The following is a 23,047-nucleotide window of genomic DNA, read 5'->3' as shown; positions in this document are numbered from 1 at the left end:
GAGTCAGGAGGAACTGATTTCAAATTCAGCCTCAGACACTTGACACTTACTAGCTGTGTGGCCTTGGGCAAGTCACTTAACCCCAATTGCTTCACCAAAAAAGAAAAAAAAAAGAAAAAGAATACTCTTGAGGCGTGGGGGGAGGGGAGAAGATAATATAGAACTAAACATTTTTTAAATTAACGCTAAAAATGTTCGTTTACACATTATTGAGAAAACAAATAAAATAAAAATTAAATGCCAAAAATTATAATTATCTGCAAAATTTAAAATAGTAGTTATTGGCATAAGTTTTGTAATGTAAACATATATGTATATACGCATACATATATATGTAAACACATATATGACATGTGGAATTTGTAAGGGGTGGGGTGATTTTTATTTACACTTAAGTAGTTCATGAGAACATGGGACTTTTAAGATAAGACTTTATATTTACATAATATTTTACTGTATTTAAGGGCTGCCACATTCACTATCTAATTTGACTCTTTCACAACCTGAGTTAGGAAGTAAAAGTATTATTACTCCCTTTGCACTTAAGGAAACTGAGGGTCAGGAATTTTTTCCAAGGTCATGTAACCAGCTAAGTGATTGTGCCTGAACTCAAACCTAGGTCTCCTGACTCCAAACACAGAGCTCCTTTCACACCATTGGACTACATGCTTCTTTAGCCAGGGGTGATCTAAACATCTCAGTGGAGTAAGTGTGGGTATGATCATTTTAATAAAATTAAATTGAGAACAGTGTGCCAAACTTTATCCAATTCACAACTCAGCAGCAGTGCACTAATTTTAACAGTTAGGAAGAGTTCAAGAGTTTGAATGATCAACAATATTTTCTCTTTGTAACTGTTTCTTACTCCTGCCTTGAGTAGGGAAAATTATACCAAGGGGAAATATTGCCTATTTTATTCAATGATTTAGACTCTGGAAGAAATAGCTGAAAATACTTTTTTCATCAATGAAGAATAAACTTTTGTTGAAATTAATTTGTTAGTCAAGCACCTCCCCCTTCTTTTAACAGGCTGAACAGAGACAGGTAACTTTTTCCATGTGTTGATTGGTTTTCCTAAACTTTTCTTTCTCTCCCGGCCCCCCCCCCTTTTGGGGAGGGTGGGATTTATGTAGTAGGAGATATTTGGGTGGAAATGGGATAAAGAACATAGCTTGTAATTGGTACCAGAGGAGCAGGATATAGGAATATTTTTTCAATACGACTCCATGGAATTAAAATTACTTTCCACATCACTGTTGTCAACCATGGAATTTAGAACTTATCAGTTTAGCATTTCAAATCAATAAATTGAATTCCCTTGAAACATCATTTCTGTCTGTTTCTACCATTGCCACTGATTTCATTAACCATTTTTACTTTTAGCTCTCTCCCCTGAAATCAATCTCTTATTTCATCAGAAAATTAGTCCATTGTCCACACACCTGCATCTCAATGGTTGAATCTTAAGTTTTGATTATTGCTATAGAAGACTTCAAGGTTCAAATAAAATTTAAATAAATGTTATCTTCATAGTTCTAGCAAAAATCCCTTCACTAACTTTTTGCATGTTTGCTTTAGTGGTTCCCTGTCCCCATACCAGTTTTTGTTAATGACACTTGTCCTTGAGCCTCTCCTACACATACCTAAAATTTTTAGTAAGGACATTTCTTCTGATGGAAAATAGCATGCTTTAAAGAAAAAAAGTCAAGTTAAATGACTCTGGAACAAACAAATTCAAAAGAAGTCCATTCAACAAGCATTTATTAAGCACCTCATACACTCTGGGTTGCTTAGGATACAAAGAAAGGTTAAAGTTAAAAAGTCCCCACTCTGAAGGAGCTCACAGTCTGACAAGACATGCAAACAATTATGTGTGAATAATATATATATACAAGACAAACTGGGAAGAATCAGCAGAAGGAAGGCATTAATGTGAAGGGAGATCTGGAAAGGCTTCTTTTTTTTTTTCTTCTTTTTTTTTGGTGAGGCAATTGCGGTTAAGTGACTTGCCCAGGGTCACACAGCTAGTAAGTGTTAAGTGTCTGAGGCTGGATTTGAACTCAGGTCCTCCTGAATCCAGGGCCAGTGCTCTATCCAGTGCGCCACCTAGCTGCCCCATGGAAAGGCTTCTTAAAGAAAGTGGAGTTTTAGAAAGGATTTGAAAGTCAGGGAAGGCAGCAGATGAGGATGAGGAGGAAGAGAATTACAGGCTTGGGAGAGAACCAGTGAAGATGCCTGTACAAAGGAATGAAAGTATACAGTGTGAAGAACAGCAAGGAAGCTGGTGACATTGAATCAACAGAGCACATGTAAGGAAGGAATGTGTAAGAAGGCTGAAAAGACGGGTAGGAGCTAAGTTTTATAAAAAGCTTTAAAAGACAAACGGAATTTTATATTTTATTCTAGAGTAAATAGGGAGTCATTGGAGTTGATTGAATAGAGAAGTCACTGGTCAGATTTGTGCTTTAGGCTTCCCATTCTCTTTGTTTTTGTGAGGCAATTGGGGTTAAGTGACTTTCCCAGGGTCACACAGCTAGTAAGTGTTAAGTGTCTGAGGCTGGATTTGAACTCAGGTACTCCTGACTCCAGGGCTGGAGCTCTATCCACTGCACCATCTAGCTGCCCCTTCCCATTCTCTTTGAATAGAGGGTGGGATGGAGTGAGGAGAGACTTTGATGCAGGGAAACCAACCAACAGGCTGTTGCAAAGATCCAGGCATGAGGCAATAAGGGCCCACACCAAAGGGATGGCAGTGTCATGTGAGAAAAGGGGACACTTTCAAGTAAAATCTACAGGACTTGGCACTAGATTGGATATGGGGAGGTGAGAGAGTGAGGAACTAGGTGTGAATCCAGGTGACTGGGAGTATGATGGTGCTGGCTATAGTATTAGAGAAGTCTGGAAGGTGAAAGATAAAATGTTCAGTTTTGAATATGTTGAGTTTAAAATGTCTATGAGAGATCCAAATCAATTCAAACAAAAATATCTATTCAAAAAAAATCTATTCAAAACAGACATGGAGATGGTACTTAAAAAGTAACATCCAATCCAGCCTCAGACACTTGACCCTTACTAGCTGTGTGACCCTGGGCAAGTCTCTTAACCCCAATAGCCTCACACACACAAAAAAAGTAACAACCAAAGAATAATTTCATCCTTTGGATGGGAAGCTGTTCTAGAATCATTTAATGACCTCACACAATCACAGAAGGCATGTTTCATATTCTATTTTGCATTAACTCTGTTATAATTATAACAGAATTTTTATTCTCTACTGGTACCTAACAACAATCTCCAAACCAGTCTTCTGAATTTCCTTACCCTCAAAAATGATGTAATGCTAAACTAAATACTGTATTTCCTGAATATATTAAGCATATTTTAAAAGTGTGAACTGGCTACATGAAAGATTGGGGGAATGGACTGGGGAAGAATGAATTGGTTTGCTTCTTATATGCCTCCTTGATATTAGGAATCAAGCTTTCTTTTTCCTCCAGAAGAGGAGAATAATTTTCACAAGCATACCTTCATAATTTTAGAAAAGAAAGTGAATTACCCTATGAAATAGGTTTTTTACCTTTTTTTTGTCATAGACCCCTTTGGTAGTTTGGTGAAACCTATGGATCTCTTCTCAGAATATATATATATATATATATATATATATATATATATATATATATATATATATATATATATATATATATTTTGGTGAGGCAATTGGGGTTAAGTGACTTGCCCGGGGTCACAAAGCTAGTAAGTGTTAAGTGTCTCCTGACTCCAGGGCTAGTGCTCTATCCTCAGAATATTTTTAAATGCAAAAAAGAAAACATTAGATTATAAAGGAAACTAACTATATTGAAATATATCAAAATATTTTAAAATAAATTCATAGACCCCAGAATAAGAATCCCATAGGATATTACTTAGGCCTAGCTTATGAAAACATTTTACTCCTCTAATGTCTACAGGTGGTTGTACACAGAAGAAAATTTGTAGCAACTGGTTTTCTTAAGGCTTAAAACATATTAAGAATAATTTTAAATGTCTACAATATCAAAGATCTTAAGAGAATCTTTGCATGTTCACGTGTTCAAATGAGATATTTGCAAAAAGCACTTAGTACAATGCCTGATACATGGCAGGAGATATTTAAATGCTTATTCCCTTCTTTTTGCCCTTCCCCTTCGTAAGGTACATTTCCCAACACCTTCCCCAAAGAAAAAGTGGGGCAAGGAGAAGAATGCCATTTCTTTGAGATTCTCGAATCTCTATTCCCAGGATTACAGAGCCAGAGCCAGTATACTTAATGCAGTATATACTTCCCTCCTGCTTAAACCTTAAACTTAACTACTCCCCACCATAATATATTTTCTCTCTCAGCTTTGGCTCTTTTCATCCACTTCCCTTTCCAATTTTATCTGCCTCCCTTGCACAGTAGAAATAGCTTAGTGTTGGGGGTGGTACGCTGGGCAAAAGAACTCAGGGTATCTAATATTTAACCTGAAAGGATAAATTCACCAAAAATTAAATCTCTAGATGAATAATATTACTGTTGCCCAATATGGGCCATATGAACCATCAAGTGAAAGAGCAACTATCATATAGAATGAGTAATTAAAGCATAAAATGTGTCTTGGGTTCATCTTTTCCTTACAAACTCATCCCCCCTTATTTTTTGCTCCATCTTAATCAACCATCCCTTCCTACACCTCCCTCCCTTCTACCCTTTCCCAACATTCAAATGAAAATTGAGATGCTTCCAATTATACTAACATGAAGCTATATATTCAAAAACAGAGTGGTAGAATTCAGGAATCAGTTTTGTGAGACCCTTCCCCCCAAAAATTACTTGCTTTTCCAATCCCAGATCACCCTTCTCCTTGGGGTATTTATTGTCCATGTTCAGGTCTTAAAGGCACACAGCTCCTTAGTTCAACACTAGTACCTGTGCCTCCCATGATTTTTTGTTGATATTTCAAGTAACAGAATGTTAAAATATAAAAGAAATCTTATAGATTAATACATTAAAAAGGTTTGGATTTAAAAGTTCAAGTTACTATGATGTAACTTTTTTTTTCAAATAGGGAACTAAGGATACTTGATCAATACTAATTAGGATTAATAAAACTGTTTAGTAATAAAAAATCATTTAAATTAGTCGAATGTACTTGGTTCCAGGAAATATCAGGCTAACAGTATTTTCAGAGACTAAGAGAAAACAGAATGCTTAGATTTTTACTCTGATGAATAAACACAAAACTCTTAATTGGAAAAGGTCTTAACCAAGGTCCTGATAAATAGTAGGGGCTTAATAAATGCTTGTTGACATAATGATAATGTGTTTTTAATTTCAATATAAAAGCTACTTTAAATGTGTTGCTAGAATGCTAAAAGAATTAGAAAACTAAGAGTAAAAGCTAACTCTTCACCTTTAAAAAAGTTTGTTTTGGGATTGTCCTGGGGCCAGTTATTTACTATGGAAAATGTCTCTCCATGAAATGAGAAGATTGTGAGATGAATTTTTCAGTTATGGCATCTCAAATTGGCATGGAAGAAGTTACAATCTGATATGATGGTATACCCCAGATTTTACAGATGCTTATTGAAGTTAAGTCTATATTATACATACGTACTGTTTTTAATAAGTGTCACTATAATAACATGAAATCTTTCTATTCTGTTTAAGTTAGTAATATAATTAATAAATTTCTGGGAACCCAAACACTGGAAAAGTAAAGTTCAAACTTTATTAAGTATTCATGTTAAAAAAAAATCATGCAACCAGCCCCCCTCCAAATTCACTAAACAATATGAACTTGCATAGTATGGTTGGTATTTTGGGCCACATTACTCAGAAAAGGTAAAGTCCAATTTACAAATGGCAATTTTGACAATAACAATTAGGGGGAAGACTAAGAGCAAATCCCTGATAGAATGAACCCCCAAACCCCACATCCTCTTTAGGAAATTGCTAAGATTAGAATCAAATAAATTACCATAAATTAGGTGCCAAGACAACTCTCAATTTAAAAACACACAGAAACACAAGAGGGGGAGGGGGAGGGAAAGGATTTCCTTAGTTCCTGCAGGAAGTGTGTAACACTGTAACACTGTTTATGCTGCTGGCCCACAAGCTGGAGTGGTAGACGTGTCACCCATCTGGATAGTTGCAGTAATATACTGCAGAACTGGCATCAGACACGACAGAGGAAATGGCCCCGTGACTTTCAGGTAGAGGGAGGCCAGATTCATGTCCCTGGTAGTTTAGCCCCAACTCTGGTTTGCACACAAAATGCAGATATTGTTCAAATTCTGTGCGGTCCACATCTGCAAGGAGCTCAGCAGGTTGGCTGGTGTCCAGGCCATCCCTGCAGGACAGGGCCTCTGGCGGAGGAGAGGGTTGACTAGATCCTGGCTGATGCTGCATCTGGAAACCACGGACACCGCCCCCAGCCTGGGGGGAGCCCATGGGACCATAGTACATATGCAGAGGGTTGGAGGGGCCCATCAGACCCTGCAAAGAGTGGGCCAGGGGTTCCTGCATGTGTCTGTGGTGCACGGGACCCGCGTGAGAGTCAGGATGCACAGAGTATTCAGAAGCTACAGGATAGCTGTAGGGTCCCGGCTGGCAGTCCCCTTGGAGAGAGGACGTGAAGAAAGCTGCATCTGGCTCCATGCCATCCATGGGAGAAGCCTCAGGGGTAGGCAGGTTGTAGCTGTCAAACTGAGGGCCAGGACCCAGGCTCTGGCACTCGCGGTAGTGTCCCATCTGAGGAGGCAGCACTCCCTGGCCCTGGTGGTAGGCCTGCTCATGGAAAGGCAGTCCCAGGCTGTCCCCACACACTCTGCCCTCTGGACCCAGCCCAGAGCTGGGCTGCTCGGGGAGGCTGTGGAGAAAGCCACTCTCCACCCGTTTCAACCTCTTCACCTGCTTCCTCCTGCGAGGCCGGTATTTGTAATTGGGGTGGTCCTGCATGTGCTGCACTCGCAACCGCTCGGCCTCCTCCACAAAGGGCCTCTTCTCAGCCAGAGATAGTGCCTTCCAGGACTTCCCTGCAACGACAAGGGGAGAAAAAAAAGAGGGAACATACTTGGTCATTCTTCACCAGCTAGCAGCACCCACTCTCTCTACCCATACAATGAATCTGTGACTAGAAATGGCAGAAAAGGGAATGGCGGCATCTAGGAAGTACCTCTGGTGAAGAGGAAATCCTTCTACAAGGGAGAACTAACTACCCTTACAGTAAAAAAAAAACACTGCTAAATTTCCAAACCCCCAGAAGTTTCTTAATCCAATCCCTTCCGCCCCTTCCCAAATACTCTTGTTGCCTTTGCTTTAGGAACTCCGATACCTTTTCCTCATCTAATTTTCCTGCCCCGCTTCCCCGAGATGCCTAGAACTGGGCGTTTCTCATTTCCAGTCCAGGAGAGCGGGCAAAAACCATGCTCTTGAAAGATCCGTCCCGAAAGTATCCTCCCCGAAAAAAGTCCAGTAGCAAGGGCAGCGGGGACTAACGGGCAAAAGGTGGCAAGACCGGGAAGATCATTTTAGAGCGGGGAGGTGAGAAGTGTGGGGGAATGTAGGGGTGGAGAAGGGGGGAACGCATGAAAAAGATAAAGCAAGGGGTAGGTATAGTCTTGCAAAGACAGAATTTGCATTTTCTGGGCTTTAAGGTCCCCACTTGAGAAGTGAGGTCAACCTGACCGAGGCAAACAGTAGAGGACCTAGGGCTCTGGTACTAGCCCATTCTACTGCCCGGGAATGACAACTCACCTAGCATCTTGCTCAGCTCTGCGTTGTGCAGGTCCGGGTTCTGCTGTGCCAGCCGCTTGCGTTCGTCCTTGGCCCACACCATGAACGCGTTCATGGGCCGCCGGATGCGGGATTCCCCTTTGCCACGGCCCGCAGCCCCGGCGGCAGCAGCAGCAGCAGGACTGCCCCCGCTCGCCGCGCCCGTACCGGACTCGCTCTTGACCTTCATCTCCCCCAACGGGCTCAGAGACTCTGCCCAAGGGCAGGGGCCCATCCCGGCCATCATCATGGGCAACGCACACCTGGCCTGGCTCTGGTCGTCACTGGCGTACCCCGCATCCGGGCTGCTCATGGCTCTCCTGCCCAGGCCTCCAGCCCAGCACCCCGCCCCGCCCCCACACCCACACCCACACCCACACCCACACCCTCAGTCGGGACCCGACGATTTCCCCAGGGTTGGGTCGAAGGTGCGAGGAGAACAAGGTGGCCTGAGGGAATCGATCGATCTATCCAGATGACTCGACTCCCGGACCCGTCACAGCAGGAACAAGCGCCATCAACCGACACGGACCCAGTACGAGCGCTCTCCTTACAGTCCCTCGCCTTTCTATACCCACGCGACCAATGGGACTCCGGGGGCGGGGCGGCTCCCACGAGGTGTCAGACGCCCCTCCCAGGCCAAGGCCCTGGGCCACCTCCCGAGGGTTGGGGTGGGGTGGGGGTGAGGAGCTAGAGCTAGAGCTGCAGCTGCTCAGGCTTTACCTGAGCAGGTGTGAACTGGAAGGAACCAGACTTCCAGGCACCGGAAAATCGGGACCTTAGACTTCTCAGTTGTGGGATTGATTGCATAAGCTGCAAAATTTTCAAAAGTTCCCGCTTGGGAACCTTTTTTTCTTATGCTAGCGCTATTGGACAAAAATTCCTCAGCTTTTTAATAAAAATACAAAAGTGCTGATATTTTCCTTTTAAGTAAAGTACAAAATGATCTATTTGACCGACCGCTGGATGTTTTCATTCTCTTCGAGGAAATAATATCTTCTTCAGAGGTACTCTTAGTCGTACGTCAATAGTGTCTCTAATAAATAAATAAATAAATATATATATATATATATATAATAAAAGTCCTTCTTCCTACTTAAATTTTTGTTGCTTCCCTTCGACGTTTCCCACTTTGATTCATGTCATTTTACTAAAGAATGAAACTTAATATTTTGTAGACTTTAATCCTCTTCCAGTTCAATTTGGATATACATTTATTTCGCGCCTAGGATACTCAGAGCCAGAAGGGAGGAAAGACAAAAAAGTTTGCGTGAGATTGTTAAAGAAATGCATGCCCTTTTGCCAGAAGAGAAACCCTTGTTCCCTGAAAATTGTTTCAAGTGCTTTCCTAAATGCAAATTGATGTTTTCAAGCTATGTCTCCGGGGTCTCTAATAAATAAGGCAAACCTTACCTTTAGCATCTGAAATCTGAGTCAGAGATGTGAATTGTATGGACCAAAACTTGAATATTTTCAAAATTTACTCCAGGCTGCTATTAAATCCATTGCTTATCTCGAAATGTCCAGGTGTAAACAGGAGATCAGAGAGCTTTATTTGGGTAAGGACAGCTTTGTTTGGACTACAGTTATTACAAACTAACTTTAGCACTGGGGTTGGCTTTCAGTAGTCAAAGTAGCAGCCAATGTCTGCTACCCTTTTTTTTTTTTGGCAGTATTTAAAATATGAATGCAGTTGTTAAAGTAAATGGCTTAACCAAAAAAGAGCTGGGATGCCGAGGTCTAAAATTTGAGATTGGAAAAACATACATTTCTTATTCTATCTTCAGGAGCTACTCCTGAATAGTGATAAAAGTCAGATCTAAAGCCAATGGGGGGGGGGCGGGGATTGGAGGAGGTGTATGTGTCTTAATGCGACGTCTAAACTCCTGAATTAAAGATCTGTGGAGTCTATGCCTCACAAACCCCAACCTTTTCCTGCAGTTTGCATAAACAACTTTAATACTAACCTCAAGAAAGGTGGATTTTTCTTATGAAAAGTCATATAAAAATGAAAAAAGCACTGAATGCTTTTCAGCCCAAAATTGAAGTCATCCCGTTTTGTGTGATGCTAAAATCCAAGAGAGGACCAAATTCGTTGCTTCAGAAATCACTGTTCTGGAACGTCTACCGAATCTCAGGATACTGTGAGACTTTTACTCCAGTTGCGTCAATTCTGTTTGATAAACAGCATGCTTCTTTCGAGATGCCCTTACCAGAAGGAATAATTCTCCCACTCAATTTCCCATTGCGTGGATAACAATAGCAAAGGTGCCAATTCTCACTTGAGTTATTCCCCCAGCAGCCTTCTCTCCCTCCTTCCTCGCTCCAATTCAAGGTGAGAATCTAGGTCTGATTTTAAAAGGTGTCTCTAAAAGAAAGAAAAGGAGAATCAAAACTTGGACCCCTGAATTTGTTTTTTTTTTACTTCGATAACTATTTCAATATAATTTGTTTCCTTTGTAATCCCTTGCATTCCATTTTATGCATTTAAAAGCACTATGTGGAGGGATCCAAAGGTTTCACTAGATTAGCAAAGGGGAATATAACACAAAAAAGGTTGACCCCCAATTTGGAAAGTAGAAGCTTTAGTCTAAAGAATCGCAGAAGTATTATTTCAACCCGGTGAATTAGAAAAGAGATGGTCTCCTAAACAAATTTCACAATAGTGCTTTTGTTGTTTGGTTTTGTAATGAAACTTTAAATTTTCTTCCAAGTTAACTTGAGAAACAAATCCTAAAAACATTCTCAGGACTATATAGATAGGATAGTAAAGGCAGGGCATTCAAAGTTAACCAGGACCACAAGCTTTTGACTATGGCTTTTAGAAATATCACTTCTAAAGAAACATGCTGATTGTTTAGGTTGGGGAAATTAAAACATACATTGCTTCTAATTTAACGTGCTGATTGGTAATATGCAAAATGATAGTTAACTTTGGGGAAAATCTCCCTAGGAGAGATAGGTGAATTAAAGAGAATTATCCAAGTTACTTACATATGGAAAAAAGGGAAATCATCCTGCATTCAAGAAAGGAGTAAAGCATTTTAGTTAGCTCCCTTAGTATAATCCCTTTCAAAGACCCTTAAAAAAAAACAACTGGGCATCAAAAGTAAATGTTCCAGAGGTATGAAACAAACTTCTTATATCCATTGACTTACATTTGGAATTTTTCTTCACTCTGCTGCTCTATTTCACCAACATTACTAGGACAAAACGAAACCCGCCTAGAAAGGAAATGTTTAAAGACAGAGCAAGCCTGACAACCAGCAAAAGCTACTCCATTAGCATCTTGTAAGGAGCCTCCCAATAATAGCCCATTACAAAATCTTTACCCCAGCTAAGCTTACTGAGAAATCAAATGGGATATATATACCAAAGGTTTGTCAGGATCTTCAGCTTTCGCCTCCTTCCTATAACACTATCATACTTCCAGAGGCCAGTACTGGTTTAATTCAATCTTTGGGAAGGAATTCCCTATGCCTGTTTAGCCTCGGCTCCCAAACCTTGCTCCCTTTGGCATTAATTCCTTTCTGATAACTGTACCATGGTTTCTTTTGGACCTTATCAAATCCTGTCGTTTGTTGCGAGGAATCATTTCTATTTCAGTCCTATTGCTAACCGTAGTGTTGGAAATTGTCAAGTGTTATCACAGCCAGCCACAAATGCCACATGAAAAGCCGCAAACATCCGGAGTCCTTCCTGAAAACCCGCTTTTCTCAACACTGAAGGATTTTTTGTTTTGTTTTGTTTCTTTGGTGAGGAAGGGAGTTTCATAAGTATAAGAACAGTGTACACCATACCCAAATAAAAGAGGACATTTTCCATTTGCACCCTCCTGCCTCTGCACAGGTTGCTTTGCGAGTCCCTCAGGGCATTAAGTCCCTAGGCGCTGCTGTTGCAGCAGCGTGTGCAGACCGTCATAGAGTGTAGGAAATAACTAGTTTGTAAAAAAAAAAAAAAGGGATGCTTGCTTGGAGGTATCACCTCGGCAAATAGCCCCTGTTAACGATCATTGTCGATCATTGTCGCTGAGAGGAAAACTGTGCACACCTGACCCGGCTAAATATCGAGGAGCTCTTGGGAAATGTCAAACAGAAGCTAAAAAAAAAAAAAAGTTATCGAGACAAACCCAACATGAATTTACCCTTCTCCCAGGACTAAACAAAGCAAAGCACGGTAAATCCGGGGTGCACTTTGTGTTTTGGCAGCCGTACTTTTGCGGGTACAGCGAAGCAGCTCTACCGCAGAGGGAGCAGTGTTGGCTCAAGATTGTTAGGAGAAGCTACGTAGAAGCCTCACAATAAATCCCAGCCCAGGCGTGGGAATAAACAATAGCCCTCTTGGAAAAATAAAACAATAAGGTCTTTGCGTTTATAAAGTGTGAGATTATTTTTTTTTCCTTAGCAAAGAGCGATCAATCTCTTGGGGACAGCGGCGGGAGAGCGCTTACTGACCTCGGGGCTCTTTTGGCGGTTGCAGGCCAGAGCAATAGTCTCCCTCCACCTCCCAGGTAGGAGCTAAGTCACCCTATGCGCAGCCCAGGGCAGGGCAATATTGAGCTGCAAGGTCCGGGTGGCGCCTGGGTGTCAGCCCCCTTTCCGCCCCGCCTCTCCCTGCTTTAGCCCCCTCCTTCCTTAACCACCCTACTCTCCCTTCACACACACCCCACCAAGTGCGAGACCCAACCCGTCGCAGGCGAAAGCGTAGTGGAGAGTGGGGGGAGCTGTCGGGAGGAGAGCGGCTAGTCAAGCAGCTGACCCAGGCAGGGGGCAGTGGGAGGAACGGAAAACTTCAGAAAGAGAGATACTCTGTTGAGAATCAGCTACCATCCTCGGGATTCCTGACTGTCCTTAGTTATCCACCCAAACCCAAGCAACCAGCTTTTCTACCAGTTTCATTTTTTTCACTTAAGCTTCCGAGTTCCTAGGGCCCCTGGGGGCTTTCCCCTTCTATACCATTTCACGGTCCCTCACGCATACAATCCATTCCCCTCTGAGCCTCTACCCTAGTCTTGCTCGATTCCCTGTTTTGCCCTCCCCGTTTTTCTTTCTGCCAACCCTTGCTTGACCCGAAGTTGCAGAGGGAGACTACGGGTCTGCATCCCTGCTCCCCCTTGGCTCTGTTAGGAGCTTGTTACTAGCGAAGCAGGAAATGCGTTATTCCCGTCTGCTTCCCTCCTCAGAAACTTCTCAGCTTTGGTACGGGTTCTCACCATCACACCGCCTCCCCCAACACACACACCCAGGGATGCTATTTGGTCGATTTCGCTCCCTTGAGTGTCCTAGGGTGGGGGCGGGTGCCTTTCCGTGGTGCATAGACCACTTGGCTTCCCCGGTTGCTTCCAGCGGTGGACTCCAGTGGTTTTGCCTTCCAATTCCTCTGGCTGGTACTTGCAGGGACTCCCTTGGACTCTCAGTGGGTGGAGGTAGAAGAGGCAACAATAGGGGAATTCCTAAGGCTCAGAAATGCCAAGGCAACATCCATAATCGTGTTATATTTTAACATTATTAATGTAGGTAGTCCCAAGAAAATACTTGCAATGAGAAGTTCCGAACTTTCCTTAGATCGAATATAAAAGAGGGGAGGGGCGGTAAGTTCTAAGTGTAACGGGTAGAAAGGGCTTACTTGCAGTCAATAAGACCTGGGTTCGAATTCTACCTTAGACTAGTTGTGTGATCCTCGAATTTAATTTATTTGAGCTTCAGCGCTCTCATCTGTAAAAGGAGGGATAGACTCCAACTCAGATACATTCTAGTGATAAATCTATGACACTATTATCTTACTTAGTTTAAGCAATATCTTAGACAACCAAATTTCAGTACAACTAAAAAATCCAGGCTGTTCCTTAGAGTTTTTTGTTAACAGAAGTACTATAAAGACAAACTTTAAACTGTTCTTAAACATAAGAAACGTCAAAATCCATAAAAGTACATATGCATTTCCCCTCACTCAAGACAAATAGAATTACTTTAATTATTAAAATTCCATAAGAATCTTTTAAAGATATCCTTTGTACTTTTTAGAGACAGTATGGTTTTAATGGAAAGATTACTGAGGGAAAAACCACTAGATTCAGTCATAAACTGAGGGCTAAGGTCCTGTTTCAGTGCTTCCCAATACCCTGTTGTATGTACATGGACAGTTACCTCTATGATTCTCAATTTATTTAAAATGGGTATAATCATACTTGTACCTATGTCAAAGGGTTATTATGAGGAAAACATCTCATAAACCTTAAAACATTATAAAACTACCATCTGCTATTATTTGTGAGCTTTAAGGTGGTCAAACTGATTAGATGACCTCTCCAGTTCCCCTCTGATACCATTCAAAAATATCAATTTTTTGTTGTTGTAAGTTTCCTTTGAAGAAAAATGGATGCTCAATACTATCAACCTCATTTGTGCAAAGTTGGGAAACTGAGGCTGAGTAATTCTGTGATTTCCTTTTTTTCAAAAGAAAAGCATTGATTTCCCCCCTCCTCTTCCCAAAATAAACAGAAAAACAAAATCCTTACAATATGCAGAGTAAAAAAAAAAAAACTTCATGTTGTCAATCACCAAAAATGATTGTACCACACTGCATATTTAGTCCATCTGTCGAGAAGTGGGTAGCATTCTATATCAAGTCTACTGGAATCATGGTTGGTCATTGAATTGATTAAAATTAAATCTTTCAAAGTTTATTTTTTACAATGTGTTCAATTATTGTATAAATTGTTCTGATTCTTCTTACTCTGTTCTGCATTAGTTCATACAAGTCTTCCTAGGTTTTTCTGAAACAGTCCCTTTTCTTTTTTCTTTTTCTTTTCTTTTTTTTTTTTTTTGGCAATGGGGTTAAGTGACTTTCCCAGGGTCACACAGCTAGTAAGTGTCAAGTGTCTGAGGCCGGCTTTGAACTCAGGTACTCCTGACTCCAGGGCCAGTGCTTTATCCACTGCGCCACCTAGCTGCTCCCCCCCCCCACCATACTTTTTAAAGCCATTCCCCAATTGCCAAGCACACCCTTAATTTCTAGTTCTGTAACACCACCAAAAAAAAAAAGAGATCCTATAAATATTTGTCTACTTACAGCTTATCTCTGTTCCACTGACCAACTTTTCTTTTTTTTACAAAATTGATTTTGATGATTACTGCTTTGTAGTATAGTTTGAGATCTCTTACTGTTGGTCTCCTCTCATTTTTTTCATTATTTCCCTTGAGATTCTTGACATTTTGTTCTTCCAGATCAATTTTGTTATTATTTTTTTAGCTTTATAAAATAATCCTTTGGTAGTTTGATTGGTATATCATGTTATAAATCATTCCGACAGCAATGAAGGTGCTTGAAGCAGGTACTTAGGCTCCATTAGAACTTGGTCAGATATTCAAGATATAAAGGTCATTCACTGTATCTAGATACATCACCAATCATCTTGACTTTTGTGCTGCTATTAGACTTCCATAATTCAGAAGAGAGAATGAGACTGATGAATTTTCTTAACTCTGCCTCACTTAAATATAATCCATGCTCAAGTCAAGAAATCACCCCATGTTATTGGTCTTCTTCGAAAATGAAGTATAAACAAAGATATCATGGAATATGTAAATTACTTTAGGTAGTTACCATTTAAAAAATTGGATCAGCCTGATCATGATTATCTAGTATTTTTCCAATTATTTAGGTTTCTATTTCTGTAAAGAGTTTTTTGTAGTATAGTCATATAGTTCCTATGTATATTTTTGTTGGCAGATTCCCAATATTTTAATATATTCTATAGTTATTTTTAATATAATTACTTTTTTCTTCCTTTATTAAATGATACTTTTTCTGAAAATTGGATAGTCCTTATGAATTCTAGGGCTGTGTAACAACATCAATCTCTTTGTTCTCCAGTCTTCCATTGGAAAAGATGAGCAAACAATGGTCAAATAAACTGGTCTCATCGGAAGACTTTCCATTTCAGGAAGATTTCTCATATAGTACAGAAACACACTGTTATAAGACCTTCTAATTCAGAAGGTCTTAACGTTTTTGTGGCATGGCCCCATTTGGCATTCTGATCTATAGTTAAGTCTATGGTCCCCTTTTCAGACTAATGCCTTTAAGTATATAAATAAAATATATAGGATTACAAAACATCTAATTATATAGAAATAGTTATCAAAATATTTTTAGATTAAAAAATATATTTTTAGATTCACAGAATTCAGGTTAAGAACCCCTGCTCTAATACAAGTCTCTCACTTTTACAATTGTAGAAATTTCAGCCAATAGAGATTGTGAGCACCAGAATTCTGCAGGATATGATCCCAGGTCTTCTGACCACAGACCCACAGCTCCTTGCTCTGTACCAGGCCTTGTACTTTTAATCAGTCTCACTCATGCTGAGAACAAAATTCCCATATGGCTTCCATCATGCATTAAACAATGTTGGACAGAAGGGTTAATAAGATCTCCTCTCTCTTCCTTAAACCTAAAGAGAGGAAGAAGGAACAAACTTAGAATGAGATTGCCAAGATTACTACAGATTTGCAGAGAAGTTCTCCAGGTTCTTCAAGCCTGCCAACATCCCAATACACAACAGTGCCAATTCACTATTCTTCTAGCTATGTCAGCTTCTTCTTATGTAATTGGTTAATAAAACATAAAGATGATGATTTTCGCTCTCCTTCAGCTAAGTCCAATTTTCTTTACTCTCTTGAAGTGGGAGAACACAGGCCATATATTTAGGATTGCTTCATGTGTGCCTAAAACTAGAGACACTAACTTGGGCTCAATGGCTCAGACTTTGGAATAAGAAATGCCCATATTCAAAACCTACCTCAGACACATACTAGCTGTGAGACCAATGAACAAGTTATTTAATCTCTTATTTGTTGAATGGCCTCAGGAAATTCTCTGCAGTTAGAAATTAGGGTGAGTTGCTGATATGTATTGGTGGATCCATCCAATCGAATACAATTTCCACACTGGGAGTTCCCTGCACCTATAAAATGAAAAGTCTAGATGCAAGCATTTGTGTATCTGTGTGTGTGTGTGTGTCTGTGTGTGTGTGTGTGTGTCTGTGTCTGCATCTGTGTATGTGTTTAACACAACCTCTGGATCTGAATCAATTAATTTATTGAAATTAATTTCTGGTCTTTCCATTTAAATAACTCTTCCTCAGAAGTTCCCCAGCCTAGTTTGGTGGCCATACTGAAATCAAATAGATATTTCTCTTGAAGAGTGATCACTGAAATTAGATGCCCCACCAAGAGAATGTACCTTATTAACAGACATTATCTAACAGAGTAATCAATGGTCATAAGAACCTTCCAAATAATTTTGACTGATTAGGTATCTTAATCCAGTTGCCAGTTAATTGTGTTTACTTGTGATTAAGAATATGATTTTCACCTACTCCCCCTACACAGGCTCTCTGTTTGGAGAAAGCCAATCTTCCTACCCACTTCATATCTGCAGCATGTTCTTTGAAGGTGTTTGCTGAAGGGATGAGACAATAGCTATCACCTGGAGTCAGGAGCTGGAAAGAAGTCATCTTAGCCAACCCACCTGCAGTTCAGCTAAGAAAGATCTCTACACCCAGTGCAAACAACCTGCAAGATCTGAAGGCAGGCAAACCCTCCCCACCCCAGCTATCTTCACCCAGTTTACTATCTCTACAGAGAAAATGACCTGCCTAGTTGGAATAAGGATTAAATTATTTATGTGTTCCCTCAGGGACAGAGTGGCCTTTTACCTTTGCTATTGTAGGTACTACTGTTGTTAAAGTTGTGAATAAAAATATAAAGTAGAGAAATCAGATGCCAAAATAAAATCTAGAGCTATCTCATATGGAAGTGGACATCCATCAATTCAAAGTGAACATTTCGTGGTAGGGCATGACTACTAAGTGATTAGGCAGTTAATCATAGAACCTCAGAATCTGTCAGACTTCAGCAAGTGGAGATGAAGTTAGGACTGAGTTTCTTTCCTGGGATTTGTTCAATCTTGTTTTTACATTGGTGGGATTAAAGAACTGGAAAATACAAGATCTAGTGAGAGGTTACTGGTCTCAGGTGGGGTTTTTTTATGTGCTGCTTTCTCTAAACCCTTCTGTAACCTGGGGAGTTGAATTCATCATTGTATTGCTGAGCGTTTAACAACCAGTAGTATTGGTCATCATTATTGGTTATTATTAAGAATTCTCTCAATAGCAAATACTTATTATTTTTGCCATCTCACTGATGAGAAAAATGAAGCAGGGGCCAGTGTTGAACAATGACTTCATCAGGAGGCATGAGGAGGCCAAAAGGCTTCAAGAGTTCTAGTTCTTTGCTTAACTTGTCAAGCTACATTGACTTTTATGCACAGCTTTGTGTCTATTAAACAACTTTATGAAGATCAGGTTCATTCTTTCAGGTGTACTTTTGTCACAGTCATGCTGAATGAACCCTTTTTACACAGGGATTCCTAGGCCACCATCTCAACACCAAACACATACCAACACGTTCTCTGTTTCCTCTCCTGTCCAAACTTCAAGGTAGAGGGGGAGAATTAAAGTGGGACCTTGGAACTAAGATGCTGTTAATCTTAATGCTCTCCTTGAAATTCTGGTTGCTTTTCACTCTTTAGTGCCCTTGGCAAAGGCTTGCCTCAGCAATGAACAGCAGGGTACCCCCATAATTCATAATCCAAATCATAAATTCATTAAATTTCTTTATTCGTAAAGAATCCTGGGTGTTAGAAATGTTTCCACCAAGGACATGTTGTGACTCATGCTTTATTAGATCAAAAGTTCATAGATTCAGAGTTAGCAGGAAACTTTAGATATCTTCACACTCTTAAAAATTATTTAGGATTCCCCAAAGAGCTTTTGTACATGTGGGTTATATGTATTGATAGCTACCATATTAAAAATGAAAAATATTTGTATTATTTTGAAAATAGTTTTGACTTCACAGACTGCTAGCAATAGTCTGGGGGATCCCCAAAGAACCCTGGACCACACTTGAAAAAATCACTGATCTAGGGAAGTCTAAGTCCTAAAGAATGTTCTTTTCTTTTTTTTTCTTTTTGGTGAGGCAATTGGGGCTAAGTGACTTGCTCAGGGTCACACAAGTCCTAAAGAATGTTAAGGGGTCCCCTGCATAGGGTTCCATATGTATGTTCATTTGTCTTGTAATAAACTCAGATTTTAATGTGTGTTTTGTGAAGTTGTGATTTCCTGTTGACAGAAGGAATCTGAGGCTTATCAATTAAGCATTCAACAAGCATGTATTAAGCACCTACTATATTCCAGACTATGCTAAGTGCTGGGGATACAAAGACAAAGAATGAAGCAATCTCTTCTTTCAAAAAGTTTATATTCTAACAGAAAGTTACATTCTTTTAAAAAAATTTATTTTTAAGGGGCAGCTAGGTGGCACAGTGGATAGAGCACCAGCCCTGGAGTCAGGAGGACCTGAGTTCAAATCCAGCCTCAGACACTTAACACTTAAGTGACCCTGGGCAAGTCACTTAACCCCAATTGCATCACACACAAAAAATTATTTTTAATTTATGGAATAAAACAAGAATTTTCATAGCAGTATATTTTTTAAAAGATGATTGCACATGAAACTGCACATCTATTATATACAATTTGTTATGCCTTTTAAATATATTAGTTATCATATAAATTGCTTTTTCTTTCTCCATCCTCCATCATAGAAATGGCTACCATAAGACACAAATGCGTATGTGTAAATACATGTGTGCATATAGATGTATATACACATACACATATATATGTATATTATGTACATGCATATATTGTGTATATGTGTGCGTGTATGTATATAAACTCATTCTATGCATTCTTCTCTTTATCTGTTCTTTCTTTGGATTCTGCCAAAAGTCACAAGCAAGACATAAGTCCAGGTTTTTCTGATTCTAAACTCAATGCACTATCCATTGCTAAAATAATACAAAAATAATTAAGACAAAATTAGGTGAGGAAAAGAATTACTAACTATATTGTATAGCTTAACAAAAAGCCACTTAGGACATGTCTGTCCAGAACCCTGGAGACCTATGTCATTCGCCAAATTACACAGCTGTCCTTACGGTGTTTCACATGTGGGATGGCAAAGCAGATAAAGTATTGATTCTGACACTAAAACATCTTTGTCTCATTGATAAAATATTACCATAATGAAGCCTTTGCTCTATAGAAGGGGTTTGAAGTTGTTACTAATATAAAATTGTATTTTACTTGCCAGAGTCCCAAAACGAATTTTATTTTGTATACAATTTATATGTACTTAAGCTCTGAGACCCTAGTCTGTAGACATTTTACCTCCATCTTACGACTGTTTTGAGCAGTTCCTTTTAACTCTGTTGCTCGTTTGATTGTGTAGCTGTGGTTGGGTTGTTTGTCCTTCTTCTGCTCTTCCTCCTCCTCTTCTTCCTCCCCTTCCTCCTTTTTCTAACCCCTAAGCCCAGTATAGGAAGGAATTATGATAGGCCTTTGGCAATAAACAAATGAAACAAAGTCAAAATAAAAATTCCAATCCCTTTCAAGAAAAAAAAGTTCATCATGTTGATCTACTTGTTTGGGATCTCACCAAGTAATATCACACAGCTAACTGCTGGCAGCATAGAATACCAGAGAAGAAAACAATCACTATTTTTAGATTGTTCAAAATTTTACTTTAAAAATTACATTAGTGTGGGCAGCTAGGTGGCGCAGTGGATAGAGCACTGGCCCTGAATTCAGGAGTACCTGAGTTCAAATCCAGCCTCAGACACTTGACACTTACTAGCTGTGTGACCCTGGGCAAGTCACTTAACCCCCATTGCCCCACAAAAAAAACAAAAAACAAAAAAATTACATTAGTAATGCCGTTTGGCATAAGTTAAAATTAATTTTTAAATAATTCAGAATGATACCACTTTTGTTCAAAAGGAATCTATCCTTCCGTGACATCTCCATTCCTTTGGGGGGTAATTCTATCAACAGGGGATAGGTTATATTCAAGTCCAATTTTTGTCATTGAATCTGTCTAAATGGAAAGACAGTCAATGGCTCCATTTGGTAGGGATGCCCATTAATCATGAAAATTTCCTGGTTACTCTGTTTTTCAGTAATTTGCTCAATGTTTCCAACCCTGAAGGAGACAGAGAGGATTACTAACCAAGGAAAACATAACTAAAAGCATTAAAGGGAATATAGTAAACAATTACAGTTGCCTGGACTAAGAAATTTGCAGCCTCTTGTGCTTCTGAGAAGTCAACAGACCTATATGCTTTTAAAATACCATATTGCTTGGGGTAGCTAGGTGATTGCAGTGGATAGAGCATTGGCCCTAGAGTCAGAAGGACCTAAGTTCAAATCTGGCCTCAGATATTTACTAGCTATGTGACCCTAGACAAGTCACAATCCTGATGGCCTCCCAACAAAAAATATGATATTATATTCTTTTCACAATCTCAAGGTTAGAAAGTAACTCAGAGGCCCATGGGTCTTACTCCTATCTAAAAAGAATCCTCACTGCAATATATTGGAAAAGTGGTCTTCCTGACTTGACTTGAAGACCTCTTGTGAAGGGAAATTCATTACCCTCTAAAAAGCAGCCTGTTCTACTTTTGGACAACTAATTGTTAGGAAATAATTCACAAGGCTTCACCTTCATAAGACTTCTTAAGACATGAATTAGCCTAGGTTCTTTAAGTTCTATGTATTAGTTGAAGGCTTTTCTTTTCTTTCTTTCTTTTTTTTTTTTTAGTGAGGCAGTTGGGGTTAAGTGACTTGCCCAGGGTCACACAGCTAGTCAGTGTTAAGTGTCTGAGGCTGGATTTGAACTCAGGTACTCCAGACTCCAGGGCCAGTGCTCTATCCACTGCGCCACCTAGCTGCCCAGTTGAAGGGTTTTCTATGTTCATTATATAAGTTCCTTTGTCACAACAAATCAACTAACAAGTATCTATTAATTGTATATTATTTGCCAAGTACTATGATGGGCATTGCAGATACAGAGACAAAGGTGAAACAGTCTCTGCCCTTATATTCTATCAAGGGAAATAATAGTTAAACCACATCATCACCACCACGACCACCACGACAACAATAATAACAATGACAACAACAAGAGCATTCATATAGCACCTACTATGTGCCAGGCACTGTTCTAGGAGCTTTATAAATATGATCTCATTTGACCCCCCCCAGACAACAATAATAGTATGTTCTTAAATTGTCCCCATTTTATGCTAGAGGAAACTGAAGCAAATGGAGGTCAAGAGATTTGCCTAAGGTCATACAACTAGTAAGAGTCTGAGGTTGGATCTGAACTCAGGTCTTCCTGACTCCAGGTCTAGTGTTCTGTCCATGGAGCATATACAAATACATACACACACATATGCACATATGTACACACACACACACACACACATATATACAAGAAATGCAAAATAATTTCAGTGGTGTTAGCATCCGGGGGGCTTAAGGAAAGGCAGCATGAAGGAGGTGGCATTTGAGCAAAACTAAGGTTTCTAAGAGGTAGAGGTGAGGAAAGAGAGCCTTCCAGGCATTGAGGACAACTTGGTCTGTTAAATCAGGTGATTCCTCTGGAAGAAAAACTTCCTTTCAATCATTGCCTTCATAAAGTTCCTCTCTGGTATGAATTATCTGATGTCAACTAAGATGCATTTCCTTTTTTCTTTATTTTTTCCTTTTTTTTTTTGTCAGGGCAATGGGGGTTGACTTGCCCAGGGTCACACAGCTAGTAAGTGTCAAGTGTCTGAGGCTGGATTTGAACTCAAGTCTTCCTGAATCCAGGGTCAGTGCTTTATCCACTGTGCCACCTAGCTGCCCCCAAGATGCATTTCCTAACAAAGGGATTCCAACATTCATCACACTCATATTTTTTTCTCTCAATTATGAATTTCCTGAAGTTGAGTAAGTCCTATGCTCAGACAAAAAGTTTTTCTAATAACATTGGTTAAATTCCATTGGTTGGTTTGTCTTCCATATGAATCCCATATTTCTTCATAAAAGAAACTGAGGTAATCAATAACCTTTTTTTTGGTGGGGCAGTGAGGGTTAAGTGACTTGCCTAGGGTCATACAGCTAGTAATTGTTAAGTGTCTGAGGCCGGATTTGAACTCAGGTCCTCCTGAATCCAAGGCCAGTGCTCTATCCACTGCACCACCTAACTGCCCTTCCATATGCCTTTTTTTTTTTTTTTTAGTGAGGCAATTGGGGTTAAGTGACTTGCCCAGGGTCACACAGCTAGTAAGTGTTAAGTGTCT

The 23,047-nt window shown here is 39.9% G+C and overlaps 1 protein-coding gene across 1 annotated transcript; it reads right to left on the bottom strand.

The window, feature by feature from the left end:
- Positions 1-5,733: 5,733 nt before the first annotated feature.
- On the bottom strand, positions 5,734-8,127 carry LOC122735045 (transcription factor SOX-17-like). Its single transcript, XM_043976295.1, has 2 exons — positions 7,775-8,127; positions 5,734-7,053 (listed from the first exon to the last, which is right to left on the bottom strand). Exons 1-2 carry the CDS (start codon positions 8,103-8,105, stop codon positions 6,152-6,154), a joined length of 1,233 nt encoding a protein of 410 aa, XP_043832230.1. The 5' UTR covers positions 8,106-8,127; the 3' UTR covers positions 5,734-6,151.
- Between the last annotated feature and the right edge of the window lie 14,920 nt (positions 8,128-23,047).

The sequence above is a fragment of the Dromiciops gliroides genome, chromosome 1 (assembly GCF_019393635.1).
Source record: "Dromiciops gliroides isolate mDroGli1 chromosome 1, mDroGli1.pri, whole genome shotgun sequence".
NCBI lineage: Eukaryota > Metazoa > Chordata > Mammalia > Microbiotheria > Microbiotheriidae > Dromiciops > Dromiciops gliroides.
The sequence above is the reverse complement of the archived record's forward strand: the minus strand, read 5'-3'. Positions and strand labels throughout refer to the sequence as shown.